Below are 24,814 nucleotides of genomic sequence, written 5' to 3' on the forward strand. Positions count from 1 at the left end.
AACAGGCCATAAGACAAAATAACCAGCTGAATATATCTCAGGTATTTTTCTCATACGGAGCCAGAGCTACGAAAGATAGTCCATCTACAGGCATGTTGTCACACAGATCTTGCAGCTACATTATAGGATAAAAGGAAATATGGAAAATAAGACAAAGACTAATGACAGATAAAATCACACCAAAAATGGAACATGAAGGAGACAAAAAGGAGGATAATATCTTAAACTGGTGCAGAGATGAGGAAACAAGTTTTATTATTGGTGAAAAAGTATTCTATCGTTTTGGGTGTCTGAAAAGCATAAATAAAATCCATAGAAGGAGTTAGGAAATAAATATACAAAAAGAGACATTAAAAACAAGAACAAAAAACCCAGTTGTTTTGCCAGAAGAGAAAAAAGACCTCATTGCAGCACTAGCTCCAGCCAGTCTCAAACACTAATGCCTCCCGGTCTCCCAAAGGGAGAGAGGTACAAAAATACATCCAGTCTAACGCCTCGCTCCTCCAGGCAGCAAAGGGCTCGGGGACAACAGAGAACGCGGGTCTGCGTGCCAGGCCCTACCTTCAGAGAAGTGCCACTGTCCAGGGTCCTTCTCCTCCATTCCCTGGGACTTGCATCATCGGCCTCGTAACCAGCCTGCAGATTCTTCTCACTCATTGCTTGCAGTTTCTCCAAAGCCTTCCTCGTCTTGCTCACTTCCACATGGCAGAGCGGAGAACTGGGAGCGAGAGAAATACAGGAGACAAGATCAGGACATTGAAGAAACAACTCTATTCCCCAGCCCAGCTGAACTTCACCTAGCGAGGCAGGACTCTCCCTGCCCAGCCAGTGCATGGCCTGGCACTCAAGCTCTGAGGCCCCCTCCAGGACTCTCCCCTTTCCACTTCTTGGGGGGTCTTTAGACTCCTCTTAAGGCCGCCAACCAGGATGAGACCCACCAAAAAGCCCACCCAGTGAAAGCCCAGCTCCACACTCTCCCCGGGCAACCATTCCACGGTGCCATTCAGAATGCATCCGAGGAAAAAAATGGAGGCCAATGGCGGGCAGGCAATGTTCACCCAGCCCTGCTCCAGAGACCATGGTCTGGTGGAGCTCCTGCCAGGGCATCCCCTCTGGCCTGCCCGATGGGCCGGTCCTCCTGCCCTTACCGGCCGGTGCTGCAGGAGCAGCAGCCTCCTCCAACGGTGTGTCTGTGCAGAAGGCTTGAGGCTTGCCGGAGAGGTTCAGGTGGGCTGGAGGCCAGCACGTGAGGCCTGGGGCTCTGGGCACTGAAGGCTGGGTAGGGGCCAGGCAACACACATGGGAGAGTCTCACCCAGCGCTTACACAGGGGGCTCACTTTGCAAGAGGGCTTGGAAAAGCAGTCTCTCCTCAAGGGACTGAAGGAGTCGTCTCGGCCCCTGCACTACAGGGAGCCCATGGTGCTCAGGACAACAGATGCCCATCAGCATCTCAGAGAGGCAGCTCCTGTGACCTTCACCCCAGCTACAGAGGTCTCGCTTGGCCAAGGCTGTCGGCAGGGCTCAGCACTGTAACGGCAGAGGCCCAAGCCCAGGGTAGTGGAAGGGCAGGGCTCAAGAGAGCTCCATGCCCCCCCCCAAGTGGCAAGAAGACCCCCAGCATCATGCTTAGAAGGTGCTTGGAAGGTGCGCACCCTGGGTGCCCAGCGAAAGCACCATCAAGACAAGAGGCCACTGCAGCATCAACCCACTCCCTGACTGTGGGGAGGCCAGGTGAGTCTTCCTGTATGGGCCTTTAATTAATGGGTACTCGCAGTGCACTGACTGCCAGCCAGCCATGAAGCCCAGTGGGCAGAGACCTCAGCCCTGATTACGGGGAGGTCAGTCAGCTCAAAGACAGAAGTCTTGCATGCGCATACAACCTTTAAAGGGAAGGTTCATGCCACGCACACTCCCTGCAGCGCTGGCATGCCAAGTGTAACATCAATCGGCTGCAATACGCGAAGTGGGCTGACCTGCTCCTCGGTTACTGGCAGGTCACGCCTCAGTGTCTGCCGAGGGGGCTCATAAAGAGCCTGCCTTCTTCCCAGCAGCAAGGGGATGTGGTCTGTACCCACAGAAATGTCCTTTGAGGGGAACACAGGAGGATCCTTTGGTTCGTGTGCACAATGTTTCTTGTTCTCTGCTTCCGTGAAGAGTCAAAAGACAATACTGCAGTGATTTGAAACAAAAACATGCAAAAATACAATCCCCACACTCGAGTCACCCCCATACATACCAACACGCACACAAGACAGCTTCCCAGAAGAGAAAAAAAAAACCTTCATTGCAGCACCAGCTCCAGCCAGTGTCAAACACTGATGCCTCCTGTTCTCCCAAAGGGAGAGAGGTACAAAACTACATCCAGCCTCCCTCAAGGTGGCCGCTACTTTGACCCTACAGGTCTTCACAGCTCCTTGCCAGGTGCAGCACATGGCGTGCACCGAGGCCGTGAAGCCTCGGGCCACGCACCTGAGGTACAGGCGGGCCCTGCAGAAATAACTGCCCCCCAGGCATGAAGCCCTGCCGGCAGACACCTCGACCCCAATTACAGAGCAGGTGCTTGGCCCAAGGTACCACCGAGGCCACAGAGAAACAGGCAGCCAGGCCACAGGACAGGCACCTGTGGTGAGCCCTGCTGAAACGCTGGCCTGAAGCCCCGTGGGCAGACACCTTGACCCCAATTACGGAGCAGGCTCTCACCTCAGGGTACCGAGGGCCTGGAAATAGGTAGCTCGCGGCTTCCACCCTGGTGACAGGGGAGCCACGATACACAGGCTGGCGTTGCATGGCATAGTGCCACCGGTGCAGAGACCGGGACCCCATTTCCTGGGTGGTCCCATGGCTCAGGCCTCTAAACAGCTCCCTCTCCCCAAGAAGACAGATGGCAGCATGGTGACTTCCACCCTCCTTACAGGGTCGTCACTCTCAGTGGCCACAAAGAGCTGTAGCGTGGCAAAAACACCAACCGAGCAGAAACCACAGCCCTCATTTACAGGAAGGCCTCGCTCCTCCAGGCAGCAAAGGGCTCAGGGACAACAGAGAACGCGGGTCTGCGTGCCAGGCCCTACCTTCAGAGAAGTGCCACTGTCCAGGGTCCTTCTCCTCCATTCCCTGGGACTTGCATCATCGGCCTCGTAACCAGCCTGCAGATTCTTCTTGCTCATTGCTTACAGTTTCTCCAAAGCCTTCCTCGTCTTGCTCACTTCTGCATGGCAGAGCGGAGAACCAGGAGCAAGAGAAATACAGGAGACAAGATCAGGACATCGAAGAAACAACTCTATTCCCCAGCCCAGCTGAACTTCACCTAGCGAGGCAGGACTCTCTCTGCCCAGGAAGGGGTGCTTTCTCTCTCCTCAGTGCTTCCTAAAAATATTTTCTGCCCTCCCATTAATAGTTTTTTCCCTCTGCACTTTCTGAGAAATTCTTTCCCCACTATCACCTCAGCACTTCCTGAGAAAAGCTTTTCCTCTCTCTCCCCTGAGCACTTCCCACAAATCTTTCACCTCTTTCCCTTCAGTTCTTCCCAGCTAATTCTTTCCTCTCTCCCCTTGTGCTTTGCACAAAAGCCTTTTCCCTCCAGCGCTTTCCACAGAAAGGCTTTCCCCACTACCCCCCTGACATTTCCCTACAAAGTCTCCTCTCTCGTCATCCAGCTCTTCCTGACAAACCGTTTCTCTCTCCCTCCCCTCAGCACTTCCAGCGGAGCCTTCTCCCACCTTTCAGCACCTCCAGCACCTGCTCACACAACCCCTCGCTCTCCTCTCAGCACCTTGCAAAAAGCCTCGCCCTCCCCCAGCGCGTCCTGGTAAAACCTCTCCCCCCTCTTCTCTTGCATTTCTCATTAAAAAAAACCCTTTCCTCCTTATTCCCTCGACTTTCCCTATAAAATCTTTCCCTCTCCCTCCCCTCAGCCCTTACGGCAAACCGTTCCCCTCTCCTCAGATCTTCCCGCCTCACGGCTCGCCCCGGCACGTGCAGATGAAGCCCCTCTGCCACCCGGCCTTTCCCGCCTAAACGCGTCCCCCCTCTCTCCTCAGCGCTTCCCGAGAAAAGCCTTTCCCCCTCCCTGTCCTTAGCGCCTGCCTCCCTCCTGGCAAAACGTGGGTTTGGTTTTTTTTTTTGTTCTTTTTCTTCGCTGCTCTTCAGCATAGGCCATCCATGTTTCTCCCTGCTGCACTCCCCACTGAAACCTGTCTATCTTTCTGCCTAGCCCTTTCTGCAAAACCTCTTGCCCCGGGTCTCCTCTCAGCCATGCTTGCTAAATCTGCCCCGCTGGCTGCAATGCCCGCTCTTTTGTTACTTCTTATTCTGCAAATGCCGTTGCCTGCAAATCATCTGGTAGTTCTGGGATATCTGGCTAGTGAATGAATTATCTGAATGTGTATGTCTGCTTTTACAAAGGGTCTATGGGTCAATGCCCGGAGATCTCCTCTGGAAAAGTCTTCCACCAAAATCACTTTTGGAGGGGTTTTCTTGGCACATTGTATAAATACTGTACCGCACTGTGCCATCATTTCCATCTCGGCAAAGCAGGCTGAAAATACTGCCAGTGAATTTTAAATGACAAGCCAAACATTGTGGCATGAAAATTTCTGCATCAAAAAACATTCTTTCAGGTAAAAACAGAACAAGGGGTTTGGTTTGGGCAATTTTTTCCCAGATGAGATCAGACAATGTGTAAAGACCGGAGATGCAGTGACCAGATCTATGATGAAGCAATACCAGTCAGGGTATATTTGCTCAGGCTAAAACTGCAGAAGACCCCATCCAAGCATCACTGCTATAATTACTAAGCCTTTAACAGGAATGTGACACAGTTAACTGTTATCTGCCACTTTTTCTCCTTTCAGCCCACTCTTCCTAGCCTTTCTTTTGGAACATACTGGTGAAACAGAGCAGCAGTTTGCAGTCTTGTAAGACTACAACTCCAGGTCTCCATGGAAGCAAAATACCAGCTTTCATTTGCACCTCCAAATAAAGCCAAGCAGCCCTTCCTTTTATGTACCACAAAAAATACCGTAATGGAATTAAGAGAGATTCTTTGCCTGAGGCACAGGCTGTTTCCTCCAGAAGATTCAAAGTTGGGGTCACGCTGAGCTTGAGCTGCTTACGTTTAAGCAGTTGTTTTCCTCACATTTAGCACAAGGCAAGGAAAAAAAAGCTTGTTAATGAGCATATGACTCTTCATTTTAACTCCCGCAGAAATGGATATGGCTTGATATTTGTACTGGAAATTACCAGATAAACGCAGGACCATATACCACCTAAGAGTGTACCATAGATTAACAATCCATAGATTTTTAATACGCAGATACTTGTGTAGTAATACAGAGAATGTGTAGTTGCCTTAGAAGCTATTTCCACTTTTTCCCAAAGCATTAGGTACACAACAGCCAGCTTCTTGGCAGTTATAAATCAGCATACTGCCACTTCTTTACTGCTGCCTGCACAGGCCAGGATTGATTATAACTCTACAAGGTACTCCGCATGTTTTGGGAATTGCTGCAAATACTGGATAAAGCTGTCTCTAACTGTGCAGTCTCACAAAGGCTTGTGGGAGTCAAATTAGTATCAAGTATATGTACATGTAATTTTCCCCATTATTGCCAAAAAGAAATGTCTGTACTCATGATGGATGAAATTTCTATACTCACGATGGAGGAAAAAACCCACAGTTATCAATGGTTCGGCAGATGTTTTGCTCAATGTCACATACAATGAAATAGGGAATACTCTGATTTTCTTTTCCAGACACCAAGATGTGTCCAATTAAAACTTAATCCACTGAAAATGAATGAGAAACTACCAGATATCGTTTCCCACATCCCATTTATAATGCATGGAAAGGAAAAAACTGATAAAAATAATCCTTTAGAGGATTACAGAATTTCCTCCATCAGGATTTACATTCTTCTACATATTTTGCTCTTGCTTGTCTATCCTCTGCCCAGCATGCTGTTGCAATGCAATCCACAGAGACAGATGCATGAAGATGTGAGACGACTACAAAGAACATCTCTATAGTATCTACTAGGTGCTGTTTTAGCAGGTAACCGTATCCTATCAATACCCGCAGAGGTGTCTTACTGAAGATAGTCACATACAGAACTGTAAATAAACTTTGGTGCTCAGTTTCCTCAGACTCACATCAGTGTTACCGCAATGAACAGTGCTGGCTGCACACAAAATGAAGTAGCTTGAATTGGTAAACAAAGATGGATTTAGAAGCTTAGGGCAGCTCATTCAAAGGTCAACTAGGGATCATTTATGTTCAAAACCAAAGACACCTGGCTACCATAATTAATGGTTTTGGCTCAGTGAGTTTTCATACAAAATTTCACATCTGGCTTCCTGCATCTGAAAGACTGAAGTGATTATCTTGAGTGTTGCCCCCCTCTTTCCTCTTTCCTCTTTCCCCCCCGCTGTTGGGCATGTAGATCATGAGCTCCTTGTACGAGGTGCTGTGACCTCCTGCTTGATAAGAATATTTTAGACTGCACCAGATGATCTGTCTAGCCCAAGCCTTTTTTTACAGTTATGGACAGTACCATGATCAAGTTCGGGCAGCAGAACGGCTTGCCCAGAGAGGCTGTGCAGTCTCTGTCCCCGGAGGTTTTCAAGGCAGCACTGGATACAGCCCTGAGTAACCTGGACTGATCTCACAGTTGACCCTGCTTTGAACAGAAGGCTGAGCTAGATGACCTCCAGAGGTCCCTTCCAACCCAAATGACCCTGGGATCCTATAGTCTAAACCTCTAGTGAACAAAAATCAAGTATTCAGAGAATAAATCTCTCTTCATTTTCCCATTAATGTTGTCATAATTTTACAGTAGGCAACGGAGTATCGTTATGACCAGTCTTTGGGCAGATTTGCTCACTTTGAGTCAAACAAGATCTCGAACCATTAAATATTTGTGATGTTTTCATTTCTTTTCATTATTCTCTTAATTTATTAAGTTCAACACCAAGGTGGTACAAGGCTCATTATTTATACATTTAAATTTCACATCTGGCAATTCACGACAAGAGGAAGAACAAAACAGTAACACTGGTTGACAGAAGCTGACAGAGATACAAAATCAGTGCCACTCTAATAGTCCAGTGCAGAACTGGCTACAGGAAAGACTGACTTGAAACCTTTAAAAGACTTGTGACCCAAATTTACTCTGTGTTTAAATTCACTGAACGAAACCACTAGATGCAATTTGTCTTAATGTTCTTAAAAACGGATTGCCTTTTCTTCGAGCAGTCAGTCTCCTTAGGGATAAAAAAAGAAAAATTATGACATCGTCCTTCAATATCAATGAATGACACCATCTTTCTGTTACCGCGATGCTAGATATTGTCAGGCTGCTTAAATCAAGCACATAGGCGAGTTAATAAAAAGAGAACACTGTTGGATTTAGAGTCAGCTGCATGTGAGAAAGAAAACAAAGCAGGAATAACAAACACGCAAAAGATATTTCTGCCTGGTGAAATATAGACCTTCAGTTTCTCAGCCACTCACGAATTATTGAAGGGATTATGATTAGTACAAATACTGCATTTTATTAAGGATTCCGTATGCTTTCTATATTTACCCTCTACTAGCAAGTGTATACTTCACAAACTACTTTCACAAAGAAAAGCATACGGGCCATTCGCCAGTGATGAACATTTACACCAACAGATCACACGTGAAACAGAAGTATTTTAATAGCAATACCCCTTTACAGAAGAGCTGTTCCCCTACTTTTGCTTTAGGTGCTCCGTTTAAGTGATACAAAGTCATTTTCTGTTACAGCAGTCAACTACATACAAACAACACTAAATAAAAACTAGCTCACTAAATAAACACCTCTCAGATGGTAACTGACTCGTATTTTGTGTATATATTAAAGTTCAAGTAATCATCAGCCTAGGTTTGTTTTTTTGAAAAAACAACCAACCAAACAAACCAACCAACAACCACTAGTTTCAGAGACAAAAACACTAGGGAGATACAGTTGTCCATGAAGACTACAAGAACAGATATACCAATATAAATGGGACAAATTCTCAGCACTAAGGCACAATAGAATTAATACTAGAATATGGCTAAAACCTTACTTACTACAGCATTGAGTGAGCAGTTAACAAGGAGTGTTCCTACGCTCAAAACACTCGGCTACAACATTAGTGAGTTCTGTGTTTAAGACGCTTTTACCTTAGTGTAGCTGCAGACAGCATTCCTAAAGGATGGGATTTCAGAGGGTAGTGATGGCGCTCATTTACATCGTACTGATTTTATAATTAAGGATCGGTTCATACTTGCACAACAAAATGGAATTGTCATACTAAATTTGTCCCTTTAGCATGGATCTTTGTGGAAACTACCGGTATGACAGTTCTAAAGGGAGAAAAGCAGGTTTAGTCGGTGTAGGATGTTGACGGTCACTCGAGCTGACCAGAAAACCCCTGTTGCTTTGGACAGTGGCCAGTCTAGGTCCCAGAATTCGTGAACAGCATAAGGCACGATACAAAACCCACTTAAGTCACGAGATTTAGGTGGGCTTTGGATCAAAGACACACTTAGCTATGGGTTTTGTGGTTCCACCGGTCTGTTCTCCCACAGACTTCAAACAACATTCCCCCTCAGGAAAAAATTCAAGCACACGTCTAGAGCAAGGGGATTTAGGCATAGGCTTAAAACAAGGGTGTTCTGGAGAGTCTTCTCAAACAGGCCCTCTGTAAGACCTGTTGCTTGCTTTTAAAACAGACATTTTTCTGGCACTTGTGGACCTTTGCCATTATTTACTTTTAATCCACTGAGATCCCGTGAGTTCAGTAACCGCGTATGGCTCAGGCTGAAAAGCCACCCTAAGAGGAAGAAGAGCTGAGGAACACTAAAAAAAATTTCCTGTTCCAAATACTGAGGAAAACCCAAATCCGGGAAGTTTGGGAAAGGCAAACCCACGACACCCAACGCTTCAAACGAGGCCCTGGGCAAAACCGCTGCGAGAACAGTTTGGAAAACCTCTCCTCCTCCTCCCCTGAAAGAGCAAGAAGGACGGCGTCGGGCGCGCTGCAAGAAGCGGGCCGGCAAGGGGCCGGGACCGCCGCCGCCGCCGGCAGACGCGGCAGCCCGGGCCGGGCGCCGGAGCGCCCTCCCCGCCCGGGGCGGGGCCCCGCGCAGCGCAGCGCGGCGCAGCGCGGCCCGGTCCGGCCCCGCTCGGCTCCCGCGGGGGCAGCGCCGAAGGCTAGGCGCGGCGCGGGGCGGCGGCGCCCGCGGCGCCGGCGAGGGCCGGGCTCATGAGGTTCTCGGTGATGTAGGCCACCAGGAGGCAGATGAAGACGAGCATGACGCAGATGGAGCCCCCCACGGCCGTCATGGCGACGACGATGTCCCGCATGGCGGCCGGCTCCACGCGGAACTCCACGCACTGAGCGGGCGGCGCGGGGCGCGGCGGCGCGTAGCGCGGCTGCAGGCAGAGGCGGTAGCGCACGCTGCCGTGCGCCTCGGGCAGCAGGTAGTCGCGGCAGGCGGCGCCCAGCTCCACGCTGTCGCAGGGGAAGCGCGTGTAGGTGCCGTCCCAGGAGCAGTTGAGCGCGAAGCCGCGGAGGCCGGCGGCGGGGCGCGGCGGCCCCCACTGCAGCAGCACGCTGCCGTTGCGCAGCACGTTGGCCACCAGCGCGCCGCCCGGCGAGCGGTGGGCGCGGCAGGCCCGCGCCGCGCACTGGAAGCCGCGGGCCGGCGTGCGGAAGCAGAGCCGCCCGCCCGCCGCGCCCTCGGCCCCCACCTTGTAGGGGCACCACGGCTGCTCCTCCGCCGCCGCCGCCTCGGCCTCGGCCCCGGCGTCGGCTCGCCGCGGCGAGGCGGGCGGCGCCGGCCCCCTCAGGGCGGGCGCGGGCGCCCCGAAGCAGAGCAGGGCGAGGAAGGGCGGCAGCAGGCTGGGCATGCCGGCCGCCGCGGCATGGAGCCGAGCCGCGGTGCCGGCGGAGGGCTGCGGCGCCCCGTGCGCCGGTTATAAACGCGGGCTCCGCAGCCGCTCCGCCGGCCGCCAATGGAGAGGCGGCTCCGCCGTTAACTCTCGCTGGGCTGCGGAGCACCCGCCGCGCCGGGCAGCGCCCGCAGGACGCGCGCCCGCTCCGGACCGGCGGCGGGCGGCCCCGGCCCCGCCGTGCCCGGCCTGCGGGCTGCCCGCGGCCCCCGGCGGACGGACCCCGAGCGCTGCGCCCCCCGGTGAGGGCCGGCACGGGGTTGGCCCGGCCTCCCCTCCCCCCCGCCCCGGGCTCTGGGGGCCCGTGCGGCGTCGCTCTGCTTCGCTCGCCGCGGCTCCTGGGTGCTCCGCGCAGGCCCCCGGGCGAGCCGCGTCCCCAAGGGCTGAGGCGAGCGCGGGTCCAGGCAGTGCTCACAGAGGCCGGCCATGGGTGGTCGGGAGGGTGCCTCTGCCAGCGGGGTCTCACAACCAGCAGAGACTTGGTGCAGGTTGTGGAAAGTTACAGAGCTGCCCCTCAGCTGGAGCAGACCTCGTTCAAAGAAAGGGGGGGGTTACGTGGATTTTTTTTTCATGGTTATGTCTGCAGACCTGGGCTGCTTTAACCCCTTAGGACTGGAAATTCTGAGAAACTTGGCAAGGATGGACTACGGGGAGAAAGATGAGTCCCCCAGAAGGTCAGCTGATAGCAGTGATAAAGCTGTAGGGCTTCAGTGCACGCTTTGTGAGACCAAAGGAAAAAGATACTCCTCTTACTCCTGTCTTCTGACAAAAGCCCTTTTCCCCTCTCTGCAGCAGGACCCATCCACCATCCATCCATTTAATCTGGAGCCAGCTGTTTGGTTTGCAGCCCCGAAGGGGGCTGAAGGAGACAGAGCAGTGCTCCCTCCGAGCATTACACCATAATGCCTTCTGAGCGACCCTGAAAGATTTACACTACAGGGTAGACTATAAACAAAAGATCTCTCATGAAACAACCATAAAAGTACCTACTTAACCTAAGCAATGTTCAAAGATTCTTTGAACAGTTAAATGGGTAAAAGCTGCTTTAAATCCTGTCACTTCTGAGTTGCAGATTTCATTCCACACGAAACTGTGGGGTTTTTTTTTTGTTTGTGTTTTGATCAGGTTTTTCATAGTGTCGTGTTCCAGTTTTTATAGCTGAACATAAGCATTTGTCTATATCTAACTGATAAAGTAGAACAATTGTCATGTTACCTGGTTAAAAACCCCAGAAATGTGCCTGAACACATTGGTGTAGTTCTTCTTCACTGTGTTACCTAGTTGGAAATACAAGATCTACAGATTACTACGTAAGTTTTCTTTAAAAGTGTTTATTGTCTTATATAAGTTTAAAAAATAACAAAAATAAGATTCTGAAGCCTGTTTTTATTTCATAGCCTAAACAAAAACCAAACCCAAATCATACACCTTGGACTTCATCAAAGGTGTGACTTGAATATATACAAAGTGTAATTTGCAACAATGTGGAACTTGTTTAAATAGTTTTGTTTTCCAGACGCATTGAACATGAACATGACCAAATGGTCTCATACCAGGACACCTCTTCCTGTCTGAAAGATGTACCTTTTTAAAGTACGTGGTTTCTTAAGGAAATCTTGAAACATAATTTAACAATACCACATATTCTCTCATAAGTTGTTTCCACATCTAGTTTTTAACCAAAGTTAATGTTGCGGGGGGAGGGTGTCTGCTAGCCTATAGCACTTTGCTAGAAATCTCTTTTGATACCAAGCGGTATTAACAGGAATCAGTGAAAAAAAAATAGGATCAGCATAGAAAAGGATGCTAAAGTTGTAGTAATGGCTGCTCTCCTCGGAAAACACTTGGTTATTACAGAACAAAAGGAGGTGCTGTGCTGCTGAAGGCACTTCTTGGTGGCTGAGGAAAACTTACCTGGGGAAGTTCCAGCTAGGATGCAAAACTGAAGACCTGACAGCCCTTCCTGAGAAATGTGTGGGTGTCCAGGAGATGGTTGGAGCCAAACTAAGTGAGTTCTGCCTCCTTAAACTTTGTGCAGTTCTCCTAACTACTATTAAGAGCAGATTGCGCACTCCAGAGCTGTCATTGTTTCTGTGATCAGGGAAGAGACCTGATGCCAGCCTCCAATGTCGCTTATGATTTGCAATGCACACCGAGTTCTTCTGTTGAGAGATCCAACAGAAGGGTCTGGCATTTGGTACAGGAAAGGGAAATGGTTGGCACAGCAGCAAAGGCACCTGATTGCATGTGCCACATCACTTAGCTCTGGACTTATTCCATACTTGCATTTGAAGTTGTAGAAGAGGGGAAAAACAAGCTAACCAGAGATACTTCATTTCATGGAAAGCTGTGGAAGCCTCCTCAAATGTCTTTCCCAGAATGACTGCCAAAATGACCAGGAATTGGAATAGATAATCCTATTCTTCCCTTTGGGTTTGAGTCCTGAACCCCCGACTCATGCCAGGCAGTCGTATACCTGCACATTGACTTCCATTTAGCCATTTACATATCGTGATCAGAATAACTGGTTCTGTGATTACACACTGGAACAAGTTTGTTGTTGAACAGAAGAGCGAACTGACCTAAACGATCGTGCAAGCTGTTGGTTACATCCTTGTGCCATCACTGTCAACCTCAGACCTTTTGGCTTACAGGTGTACCCTTGCACTGGAGACCCACAGTCTTCTTTATAACAAGACATCTGGATAAACACATATTCCTTCGATTTCCAGATTTTCTTCAGGCACATGAACATAAGGATACAGAACACCCCAACCCCTGTCAGCCTACCTCATCTTTTCCACGTGTATTTATATTCTCTAAGGCTAAAGCAGCACAGAGTTCAGCCAAACTGGCAGGCTTCACTCCAGAGGTGGTCAAGTGTAGAATGGCACTAAGAGATGGGGGTTGAGGTGAAGAGACATACATTATTGCAAGGTGCAAAGAAGCAATGAGCACTGCAGGATGTTCATTCCCTGGCAGGCCTGTACTCCATCAGTCTAGGTTAGAGTCATATTTAATCCCCAAGTTTTACAACAGCCGGTCTCACTCAAACTATATAGAACATGAACAATAGTCATCCTTAGAAACAACTGTTACTCTTTAGCAAGTCATATATATATGAGTCATATAGAAATGAGAGGACATTCTTGGTTTGGGGGTATGCAGACAGTTCACGCCTACAGTATGCAAGGGTTTAGGGCATTTTCTCCTCCAACTAGTTCAGATATCTTAGAGAAAACATCTCATTAAACTCCTATTAGAGTGTCACATTTTAACCCCTAAAAAGTGCCATGTAAATGAATGAGCCTAATAATCCTATACTGGTTTCCAAGTAAGAAGTGGATTACAGAGAAGTAGGCTTCATTAAGCAGATTTCATTTAACTAATCGATAGGCATGTGTTTTCCTCATCCATGCCTTTATTTGTAAGGGCACAGAATGTACTATTATCATCTGGCTAAAGATGTGGCGATGTGGCCAAACCACTTAATACTTTGACATCATGTGAACCCTGGAAATATATTTGTTTACAGAAATCTCATCCAACATCATCTTGCTGGAGTCCAAAGGAAAATACAGAGCAACCCACCAAAAAATTTGTAACAGCGCTACAGGTTAACTATACCTTATGCTACGCTGCGTCCTTTGGCCTTGCACTATGTCTCTAAGCAAAAGACAATTATTTATGCAAGAGACATGCAAAAACACATGCTTTGGCTTGGTCAGCCTGCCAGCACTGGCTTCATATGAATGCTTTGTCTCCTTGCTTGCTCTCTTAGTAATCCAGCTGTTTCCCAAGACCTTCTTCTGTGGCCCAGTCTGCAATAAAACTCAGCCTGGACTTCTCACGTATATTACTTCAACAGTTCGCCACTTGGGCAAAACGCTTATTTGCTTCAAGCAGTGAACCCCCAGGCAGCATATCAAAATCAGTAACATCCCATATTGTTTTATAGGCCTTCAGGCAGACCCAACACCACAGGTTTTCTGCTTTTCTAGTTCTCCTCCGCTGGGTTTATTGTCTCCTGTTTCCTCTGTTACAGGAAACACCGAACTAGTTTTAAAATGAGGGCAACTTGCTATAGGCCAGACAGGGAAGCACTAACCACCCACAGCTAACAATCTATGCAACACTGCGCTAATTTTAGTCTCGGATATAGCCAGGGCAGACGATCCCTAGAGCAGAGATGCTTAGCTCTCAGCTAAGGGCAGCGTGCGACATATGGTTGCTAAAGCATTCTCTAGCAGGGAGCTTTACATTTAGGGCTGAGTTGCTACAGTTCCCTCCAAGTCATAACTTTGAGGATTACTCATCCTAGACATGCAAAAGCAGAGAATTTGCCTCCTAATTTAGATAGCTCCTGCAGTCTCTCTGAATCAGCATGCGGTCTCACCCCCACTGGCGTTCTATTTCCAGCACTTTATTCACTTCCAGTAAGGTCTGAACCTACGTACTCCGACAGGCACAGGCGAAGAGAAGCACGGAAGAGGAGCGAATGGAATTCAGCAGGTACCTGCACTACCTATCTCACTAGGGCAGCTTGGGCATGCAGGTTTGAAGCTCATGCCACAGACTGCGTTGGTCATTGATCCTGCATTGAACTGTGAAACGATGACATCCTACCAGCCCAGCCGAGAACTGGAGGCATTTTTGATCAGGATGCATCTGAACCAGTAACTGCAACTCCAGCTGATCTATTCTGAGTGTGCTATTTATAGCAGACAGTGGAGGCTGAGAAGTATTGCATCATACAGCAAGGTTGGTAACATACAGCACTAACGCAGCATTAACCATTTCAAGTCATTTTGGATATCTTACACCCCTTTTGAGTTTTGCAGTGAGCTCCTTAGTGGGCTCCGTGAGCCGCTATGGCACTTGGCCAACAGACCTTTTCCTGGACTCCCTGGAACAGGCTCTGGCTGCTGTTCTGCCTCTGGCCCCTTTGCTTATTCTGCCCACAAAGATGCCAAGCAAGATAATTATAGAGCCCCTAGAACAGCGTTTGTCTTCTTTGGAGATCTGTGCGCACACTGAGGCCTGGATACCTCTACACTTAAAGCAGGCTAGTCTAGGGAGCCATACAAGATGGAAAGATCAGAAAACTATTTACAAATTGGGGTTTCGTGGAAGGTCTCAAATGAAATAGCTTAATTTAAATAGGAGGTGGACCACTCCCGGCTCCAGGAGAAAGCTGGGAGAAAAAAGAAGAAAAGCAGTGTACAGAGAATGCTCTGCAGATCGAATGCTCCTTTCCAGGCCTGAGAAAGCTCAGCTTAAGTGGTGGGTTGCAGCTGAACTGCTGCTGACAACAGCTCTACAGTGACTGTGGCTGGGGTGCTCTGCCTTTGACTTCAACTTAGATGAGATAAGGTGCCCGGGCATGGCTGCAGATGGAACTCTGTAGCCAGGAGCTCTCTCAGCTCATGTCCTCCCAAAAGCCAGTATCAGTATTCACCGGCGCAGAGTTCTGTATTCTCATGTGGTTTTGGAACGCGCAGTTCAAGACTGTTGCAATGAGGCTCTTGATGGTCTCAGTGCACAAGTACATCCTCCCCAATTTCAGCAAGGAGCAGGTCTGTGAGGTCCTAACAACATGATTCTACCGGACTCCAGAATAACCAGCAGTACCATCCAGCTGACCCGGTGCTGTAGCTCTAGAAAGGGCAGCATCTGGAAGAGCAGAGTTCTTGTTGCTTCCACACAAAGCAAGCAGAGAGCCAACCACATTAACTACTCCGGTCTACCCCAGCGTTTGACCTGCACAGCTGATTGGGCTGGTAAGAAACACAAGCAGAATAAAACCAAAGAACCAGAAAGTCCTGTGACATGTTAATTTCAAGCTCTGTTAGAATCAGTGGAAGAAAAAAAAAAAATCAATACTGTCTGAATGAAAAAGACAAAGCTTATTGGAAGATAAATGTTGTTTTTCCAAGCGTCTAAAAGCGCTTACGAAATATGCCCCAAAACAAGGGATTAAAAAAAAAGCTTAACTAGTGCAACTAGGGAACAAAGGTCTCTCCTCTGATCTTTTATCAGGTCACGACATTCAACCACAAGCTGCATTTGATGAGCGAGGTCCCAGAGCGCAGGACTTCTGACACGGTGATGGGGAAGCAGGAGGCAGCTCAGATGCACGAGTCTTGCACAAGGTAGGAGACGCGACAGCTCTGCCCTGTTCATACGAGTAAACCAGGTCCCAGGCTTTGGGATATCACGATGAAGCCCATTCTCCTTTCAGCTGCGTCCATTTTAAATTCCAAGGACTCCAGCTGACTCATTCCTTCTTTCTATCTGAGGTCAGGCAAGATGTGTTTTGGAGACCAAGTAAAGCACCACAGATTTCGATCTACTGAATCAACAGAACACTAGAAATACCCAACTTGCTGATTAAAAACCAGACCTGTCTAGAAGGAGCAAAATTTATCTTTGCTCCCTGTCAAATGTTGGGAGACTGGAAAGAAGCTGAACAGGATAGAATTGCATTAGTCGGGCTCCAAATATTCCTTCATATCTACCATCATGAATACTCTTCCTTACTATTTTTTTTTTCCCCTCCTGTGCACCAAATTTCATCCTTAGCAAGCCTTTCGTGCTTGCTTGGCAATCCTGAACAAGCTGGGGGGGTGCCAAAAGCTGAGTGTACGCCAGGAAGAGAGGGAGGGAGGAGGTTATGGGTCCGAGAGGCAGCCGCAGGCTGGGCTGTGCTCCGATACATTCTGCCGGTAGCCTGAGGAGGGCAGAGGCCGGACAGCTCTGCTGGGATGCTGCAGCTGCATCCTGAATAGTAGCAAGGTTTGAGCAAACACACCCATCGCAGAAATGGATGTCTGCTCCCATCCCGCTGCTTGCACTTGAAAAGTTTAAACAGCGGATAGTTTGGCCCTTCCCAGACTCTGTTCGCGTCCCACTGGGGGCATCCGCACCACCAAAACGCTACACAAAGTAAAACGAATATCCCATCAGAGGCACTGGCAGCTGGGCCGCGAAGGGCTTCATTCACCGCTGCTGGTGACCCGCAGAGGTTACCGCAGGGTTGCGGGTTTTGTGCGGCAGTACCTGCCTCCACGCCAGTTAGCTCAGACCAGCCCACATCTCCAGGAACCCAGGGTGCAGCAGCAACGTCAAGACAAGATGCACAGCATTAGGTGGGGAGGCTCCAAGCCCAGCAGGACAGTCACAGCTCAAAGCCAAGGAGAGGAGAGCTCGGCAGGGCTGCACTGAGCCCCTGGGAAGGGTCTCTGCACCAGGAAGAGGACCCAGTCATTCATATACACGCATGCACAGACGCACACACATACGCTGGCTGGCACACGGTCATTTCTGTTGGTGCTCACGGTTAGCTATCACCCTCGCATTACTCCAGACAAAAAGCAGGCTAACTTCCTCTCCACCTTACTCTGATGGGAGCAAAGGATGTTTTAAAGAAACACTACTGAGCAAAATATTTTATGAAGGCAGATTCCTTTGTATTAGCAATCAGTCGAGTAAGTCCAGGGACCAGTTCAGGCACACCTCCGCTGCCCAGGGGGTTAAAAAAAAAAAAAAAGAAAAACTCTCCAGCTTGGGAGGGGATAGGGAAAACAAGAGGGTGAAGAACACAATAAATCAAAAAGTGCTTCTATGAAGCAGCAGGATAAAATCATTCCTACAGTCTGAGAGCACTTCCATGCTATTGACGGAGAGGCAGCAACGGCCCCACACGCGTAGATGTAACGCACATCTGCAAGCACCCTGCTCAGTGCCTGTGAAGACAGTTACCTCCTCCTGCCTTTGTTCTGGGCAGTGTTTAATACAGGAGCCGGTTCCCAGGAGGAGTTCCCATCCCCTCATTCCTAGCATACTCCATTTTCCTTCAGCATCTTTCAGTAGTAGTCATCCTTCTTGCCATCGGCTCCCTGTATGCCTGCATGGTCTTTCTGGTCTTGGACAAGTTCCAGGTCATCATTGTCATCCACCTCACCTCCATGATCCTCCTGGGTGCAGAGGGAACAGCCAGGAAGGAAAAAAAATCAGCAAGGCCTGGAAAAGGAGACCCTAACTAGCAGCACACCATGCTGCTTCTGAGTATAGCTGTTCTACCATACCAGCCCAGCTTGGGACACTCAGGAAAACAGGGAAGAATCCATCTCTGCCAGGGACCTTTGGGTATCATTGGCAACCCGCTTAGCCAAGACACAGAGGTAAGAAGCCTGTGTCGCCGCGATCAGCCTGTTCATTTTAAGCACATTTAATATCCTGGCATTACAATGCAGTTTTAACATCTCAGCCTGTTCCACTGCTACACGAGTAGAAGATATCCTACATGCACCACATTTAAAACTGCGTAATAAATCCCACCCATGATGCGCAGCAGCCAGCGCAGCCTCCGTTGGCACTTTTAGGTCCAACTACCCAGTGTACAAGCCAGGTTCTACACCCAGGGCAAGGATAGCTCCTGACATCACCTTTACTCTGCCCACCCCTTATTTCCCCCACCACCTTCACTCCCAGCAGGCAGCCCAAACCCTCAATTCCTCAGCAATCACGTTGAAACTGCAGGAAAAGTCAGCAGCAGCAGCAGCCACTCACAAAGGGCAAGGAGAGGATGAACAAGACTGGAAGAGGATCCTTCATTTCTATCTACGTGAGCCAGAAGGCACCAGGGTGATCCTCTCTAGTACTCACGCTCTCAATCTTTGGTGGCCTCCAATCTTTCTCCTAGAGGAATGCCAGCTTGTCACTGACTACAGCAGTCCTGGGGCTCTCAGACACAGCAATAATACCTGTTTTCAGCCAAATAGAGGAGCAGTTGCTTCCTGGCAACTGTGGCCCAACCAACACACCAACCTCCCACGCTTGCCTCAGGAGTGGGATGTCACATTCTTCTGCCACCCATACTCTTATTCGACTTGCTGGCTGTAACCCAATGACCCTTCTCAAAGCACAGGTATAGTTCTCCCCAGCTCTTCCACAGCCACTGGGTCCACTAGACCCAGTAGGACCCGTGCAGCAGCAGACTACAGGGCTCCCAGGGAATTTCTCACCACAGGAATAAACCCAAGGTGATGCTTGGAGAAAGATATATTGATCTTGCCTAGCTGCACCGGCACAGCTTATCATTCACCCCAGCTGCTCTTTGGTAAGCATCTCACAGCTCAACTGCTGCAGATCGATGCAGAAAGAAATGAGGAGGGGAGACAGAGCATAAAGGGTACTCTGAGCACCTGAAAAGGAAAAGGGAGCAGACAAGCGGGCTCCAGGTTTGTTCTGGAGACCCACCTCACTGAGCAGGCAGAGACAACACTGACATCAGTGCTCACGTCTGGCTTCCTAAAAGCTGAGTCATACTCAGCTACCAACATACCCAGGTACCAATCACACCAGAGAGGGAAAGAGGAAGAACCTTGGTGTCGTACAATTTCTTGCTCCTGATCTTCTTGATAGTCATCCACTGGCTCTTCCCTGGGCTTGGCAGGTCTGCCGGCATCCTGAAAAATACAGAGAGTCAGACGCTGTTGACAGTGCCCCAGTCTACGTCCATTCCCCGCCAGGGATACAGCTCTCTTGCATTAGAGCCCCAGGTCTGGAAGACTGGGCTACGGATCAGGAATCAGCAGAGAGACGACGAGGCAACCCAGACTCCATTTGTACTTTCTCCACCCAGTCTCTCTTCCCACCCGCTGGCAGCAACTGCCCAGCTCCTTCCGCTGTGGAGAGAGAAGCCTCTCCTGCAGCAGGAAGGTGCCAGGGCCCTTGCACACGCTGCTGTTGCATCAAGTCCCAGGACTGCAAGGAATCTACAAGTTATTTAGGGTAGAGCTTTAGGGAGCACAGCCCAGCCCTATCTGAAAGGCAGGTATTTATGTCATGAATTCTTTCCCCATTTTCGCTAATCTTAAGGAGGTGTTGCTCTGTTGGTGCCAGCATCTCTTTCTTGGTTGATTAAATTGGCCTGGATTTCTTTTTTTTTTTTTAAAAACCCTCACCATTAATCATGATTTTAGAGCCTGACAGATAAAACACGCCTTTTTAAAACAAGCAACACTCAGCTGCTTGTCAAAACAAGCTAACATTTCCCTGATGCAAAGTCTGGCTTCAGACAGCAAAAAGCACTTTGCAAAATAAATAGATTCCATCTGCAAGCAGGCAAGGAGGCAGAGTTCTCGCGTGTTGTCACTGCTGCCAAGAGCCTGCTGCGTACCCGTCCCAGGAACAGCAACGGCTGCTCTGCCCAGACCCCAAGCATCGGCCCTTATTGTTGTCTCTGGTTTTAGTCTCTCAAGTGCTTGAAAAGATACAGCACCTCTGCAGTAATAGCTGTGGAGTGAGACATCTCCTTTTTGTTGTCTCTCCAGCCACGTAGGTGCTGCAAATGCTAGGGTTGACTTCAACAAGCAGAGAGGACAGGGCCAGAACAAGTTCCAGTACTGAGCAACCCACTGGTTCTAAGAGGTTTCTCCTGCCTGCACTGGTTTCAGCTGGGATAGAGTTAATTGTCTTCACAGTAGCTGGTATGGGGCTGTGTTTTGGATTTGTGCTGGAAACAGCATTGATAACCCAGGGATGTTTTAGTTGTTGCTAAGCAGAGCTTATACTAAATCAAGGACTTTCCAGCTTCCCCTGCTCTGCCGGGGGCACAAGGAGCTGGGAGGGGGCACAGCCAGGACAGCTGACCCCAACTGCCCACAGGGCTATTCCATACCATAGGGCGTCGTGCTCCGTATATAAAGCTGGGGAAGGAGAAGGAAGGGGGGGACGTTCGGAGCGATGGCGTTTGTCTTCCCAAGTCCCCGTTAGGCGTGCTGGAGCCCTGCTTTCCTGGAGATGGCTGAGCCCCTGCCTGCCCATGGCAAGGAGTGAAGGAATTCCTTGCTTTGCTTTGCTTGCGTGCACGGCTTTTGCTTTCCCTATTGAACTGTCTTTGTCTCAACCCACGCGTTTTCTCACTTCTACTCTTCTGATTCTCTCCCCCATCCCACTGGGGGGGAGTGAGCGAGTGGCTGGGGGGGGCTTGGTTACCAACTGGAGTTAAACCACGACACTGCCATATCCGTGCAGGGGGATTATGGATCCATCCAGGAACATGATGTTTTCCTTTGAGTCCTTAAGCTCTCTGCCTCCCCCCATTCATAGCTGGGCATCTCTCCCTGGCCCCTGCTGGTTGCCCTCATGTCAGTCACCTTCAGTGGCTTCTCCTTAGACTCTTCTTTCACGCTGGGCTCCTTGAACTTCTCCAAACCTCCCGCTTTCTCTTCAAAGTCAGGTCTCTCCAGCTCCGCTTCCTCAAACTCATCCTCACCTTGGTTATTGGGATCCTGGGCAGGATCTGCAGCATCATCTGGCATCTGGAGAAGAAAAGCCTCTTGTGAATACCAGGCAGGATGTCCCCTTGGGAGACAGAGGCCAAGGTCAGCCTGCCTTCACCGGCAAGCAGGAAGTGCTGGCTTGTAGCGCTTCAGTCGCACCTCTCCAAGCACGTTAGCGGTTCTAAAAACAGAAACCCCAGTCTTCGTTATCCCTCTGAATCCCTCCAGAACCAAGGAGTTTGGAGTTGCATGTTATAGAAACTTCTGGGAAAGCATCGACTTAAGCGGGACGGCTGGATTCTTACTCAGAGCTAGGGCTGCATCCAGATGACATCGTTACTTACCATCGGTTCCTGGACAACAGCCTCTTTCTGGGAATGCAAGTTCTCCTCTCTATCAATCACTCCCGCATCTGCAAGGAAAAGGGACAGTTTTCAGTGTACTCTCTCCACAGTCAGTGTCACCAGTTAAGATTCCCAGTGCTGGGGAGCAGCTGTAGTAACTCTGGGCCAAGCAGGGATTTGTCTCGACCCGCCTGCAGGTTGAGGCGGACAATGCCCTACGTGTGTTTTCAGAGGAATGCTTCTTCAACGCCATTTGCGAGGGCTCGGGCAAAGCAGCACTATGTTCCTACAGCTGCCAAAACTGCTTCCTTGTCCCCAAGGCTGGGGCGTAAGCACGTGTTGAAGCACGCCCCTAACTCACTGAATAGCACGTATGATAGAGACAAAAACCAGCTCTGAGTTCAGCCCCTGATCTACATTAAGATGCACCCTTCTCTCATGCCACCGCTAAGTCTGGGCAGTAGCTGTAGCAGCAATCCAGCCAGACCATCGCTGGGAGCCGAACTAGAGCGTGGCAGGTCAGCACGTCCGTGCCACCTTCCCCTTCCTGGGCACACGGCTGGTGACAAGGTGACGCCAGAACAAAAAGCAGGATTCCTGTGTCAGGCTGGGGGACGTTCAGGGCAGGAGGAGAGTACTGATGAGAGAAAAATACAGCCTTTTAAAAATATAGCCTTTGCTTTCAACTAAGTAAAGGCCTAATCCTCACCCTGAATTGGATACGGCTCGGACGCGTCCCGGCTCTGGCACTCACCACTCTGCCGGCCATCGCCAAGGGCTGAGTGCTTCTCCCCAAAACGTTAAAGGAGCCTGTGAGACAGCAGCGTTCCCAACCGGACAGCGGCACAGCCAGCGCCGACCGGTCGTTACTTTGGTTGTTAATTCCAATTAGGACACAGAGGTCAAGGGCTATTGGTCTCATGCTCCCTTCTACCTGCCACGAGGCCTTTTCTTTTCAGGGTAGAATTCACTTTGATGGGAACCAATTAGTTCAGTCCCTCTAAGGGGACTTGCTGAAAATCAGGCCAGCAAAACTTGAAGTAGCAGCTAAACGTAGCTGTGGGAAAGCACAGGAATACCAAACCTCCTCTCCAAACAGGGATCTGCATGCACGTGAGCTGCCCCCTGACTGGTGCTGTTCTGGAAGGGAGAACTTCACCTGCACAGAGTGAACTGAGCCAATAGCCCGGGAGGAGATCACCCATCCTGGGCGACTGCAGCCTTTTGATCCACGATTCAGTTAGAACCATTGACCTTCATCTCTGCCCCATGACATCCCTCCTCTGTTACAAACCCAGAGCCAAAACCTCCTGCCAAGAAGCCAGGCTGAGACCATCTTTATAATGTTTAATAGGATGCAAGTCAGCACTTCAAATGAGATCCTCACAGGAGTCTCGGCTCCCAGCTTCCCTGCCTTACCGCATTCAAGACCACAGCAAAAAATTAGCTAAAATGAAAAGCCACCTACTTAGTCATTCTACCCCAGTCTAGCAACATACACAACTAGCATTAGTCACATCTACATTTCAGTGTCTGTTTTTGACAAAGGTAACTAGCTGACTTCCAGATCTTACAGGTTATTTCCACATGTGCAAGAGAAATTGATGGGAGAGTCTGTTTGCAGCACAGAAATCTGTTCACAAAGCGTTCACGCTGTATCTGCCGGCCCCTTGAGCACAGCAGAGCATCTCTGCACAGATTCCCGGACCGGACACCTCTGCTCAAAAGCCCATTTTAGCTCTCCACTGCCTGACTGGCTTACCATAATACATTTTTGATGTCTTCTTTATTTGCTTCCAGAGGAAGTTTGCAGCTTCCCTCTTACACTCGTAGACACACAGCTGCAATTAAGTCACCCTTCCCTTCATTACTGGACCTACAGAAGTGCTGCAAGCCCCCACCCACCCACTGTAATTTTCTGAAAGGTCCAGTCATTTTACAGCTGTTTTCTGTTGTTTCACACAACACAAATAGTTATTTAATTGTTCCCTCGTTTTGCCACTCATGTGACTACCATTACAGGCCCATTGATAAACCTCACCTGGAAAATGAGGCAAAGAAAAGATTCTGCCCTTACATGCATAATCTAATGGATTATTCATTAGCTGGTTTCATGGCACGATGATGAACTTTACACCCTGTCAAATGTTTCTCCCAACCTGTTATTAGCCGAGTGAGTCAATGCACAGGGGTCTGAACAGATCCGGATCAGAAGACTGAGGAATTCTAGCCCACTGTTCTAAGAGCTGGCCTCCAATTGCCCAAATGCAGTTAATTACCAGACTTTAAAATAGCTGTAGGTGCCCTGCTGGCTGACCGACAAATACAGCTAGCTGCCCTCGAATTTATTTGCTTTTAGCCCCTTAAGGACAGTTGGGAAATTTTCTGCCCCAAGTTAGAAAACCCACTTCAAAAAAATTAAATCAATTCCTATGGGAGAATGAGATCAAGTCTTGCAAAAAACAGTGACATTTTCCCCACCACTCCCATAGGAAAGAAAGAAGAATTGACTTAACTTACACAGATTTTGAGTCCACTACCTTGGAAATGTGTGAGGATGCAGGACAACAGGGGACAAAAAAATGGAAAACTGTCCAGGCTTTTCATTTGACCAAGGCCAATAAAAGCACAACGATTTTTCAAGAGTTGTAAGGTTTTCCTTTAATACAAGCAGAAAGCTCGTCTTGCTCCCCACCTTGATTAGCAATAAATTAGCTCTGTACAGCATCGGATTAGGGAAACCATACCCATTTCGAGTTCCTCATCATCTGTCCTTTCCTTCTCGCCTTCCTGATCGGCTATTTGATGCTCTTCTCTCTTCTGATGGGGTGGCTGCGGGCTGCCTTTCTGCATCTCTTGCCCCGGCCTGGCATCAAAATGAAGGCTCTTTGGGTAACTGTGCGCTTGTTCTTCATCCACCTGGGCGTTCGCTTTGTTAACTATGTCTTTCCAGCTGCAACAAGGGTACGAAACAAAACAGAACCCCTCTGCCTCAGTGTATCAAGGGAGATTTCATAATGCTATTTCATAATGGCAAGCAGAGAAAAAAAAACCTCCAACACAACAACAAAAGTTAAATTAGGACAAACGCAGAAGTTTGTCCCATTTAACTTCTTGGCAAAACTAGCAGATTGCATTAGTTACTGTGATATCTGCTTGAAACAGAACATTTAATGTGCCACATAAGTACAAAATAAGTTATGCTTTATAAACACAATTTAT

General features: G+C 49.2%; 2 protein-coding genes and 1 long non-coding RNA gene across 10 annotated transcripts in view; 1 reads left to right on the top strand and 2 right to left on the bottom strand.

Annotated features, from left to right (window-relative positions):
- Positions 1-3,092: 3,092 nt before the first annotated feature.
- Positions 3,093-24,814, bottom strand: part of LOC142418681 (uncharacterized) — a 53,252-nt gene continuing 31,530 nt past the window's right edge. The window contains exons 10-14 of one of the 7 annotated variants that reach the window (XM_075520860.1): positions 24,340-24,545; positions 21,593-21,660; positions 21,123-21,287; positions 19,346-19,430; positions 3,093-3,206 (exon numbers count right to left, since the gene is read on the bottom strand). In XM_075520860.1, the coding sequence (XP_075376975.1) occupies positions 3,169-3,206; positions 19,346-19,430; positions 21,123-21,287; positions 21,593-21,660; positions 24,340-24,545 (562 nt within the window). In that variant the 3' untranslated portion in view covers positions 3,093-3,168. Of the gene's footprint in view, positions 3,207-15,303; positions 17,937-18,442; positions 18,726-18,789; positions 19,167-19,306; positions 19,431-21,122; positions 21,288-21,592; positions 21,661-24,339; positions 24,546-24,814 lie in introns of those variants that run through there. The other 6 variants (XM_075520861.1, XM_075520859.1, XM_075520857.1 and 3 more) reach the window with 6 other exon arrangements.
- Positions 9,156-10,228, bottom strand: FNDC10 (fibronectin type III domain containing 10). The gene has a single exon (XM_075520866.1). The coding sequence runs from the start codon at positions 9,916-9,918 to the stop codon at positions 9,220-9,222; it is 699 nt and encodes a 232-aa protein (XP_075376981.1). The 5' UTR covers positions 9,919-10,228; the 3' UTR covers positions 9,156-9,219.
- LOC142418686 (uncharacterized) overlaps positions 14,017-24,814 on the top strand; it is a 49,793-nt gene continuing 38,995 nt past the window's right edge. For both annotated transcript variants that reach the window (XR_012778368.1, XR_012778369.1), the window contains exons 1-2: positions 14,017-14,721; positions 16,000-16,112. This is a non-coding gene — a long non-coding RNA (uncharacterized LOC142418686). The remainder of the gene's footprint in view (positions 14,722-15,999; positions 16,113-24,814) is intronic.

Source organism: Mycteria americana, chromosome 18 (genome assembly GCF_035582795.1).
Source record: "Mycteria americana isolate JAX WOST 10 ecotype Jacksonville Zoo and Gardens chromosome 18, USCA_MyAme_1.0, whole genome shotgun sequence".
NCBI classification, from domain to species: Eukaryota; Metazoa; Chordata; class Aves; order Ciconiiformes; family Ciconiidae; genus Mycteria; species Mycteria americana.

Excerpts from the sequence above, each read along its gene's own strand:
- FNDC10 (XM_075520866.1), bottom strand. The coding sequence starts at position 9,918 with ATGCCCAGCCTGCTGCCGCCCTTCCTCGCCCTGCTCTGCTTCGGGGCG.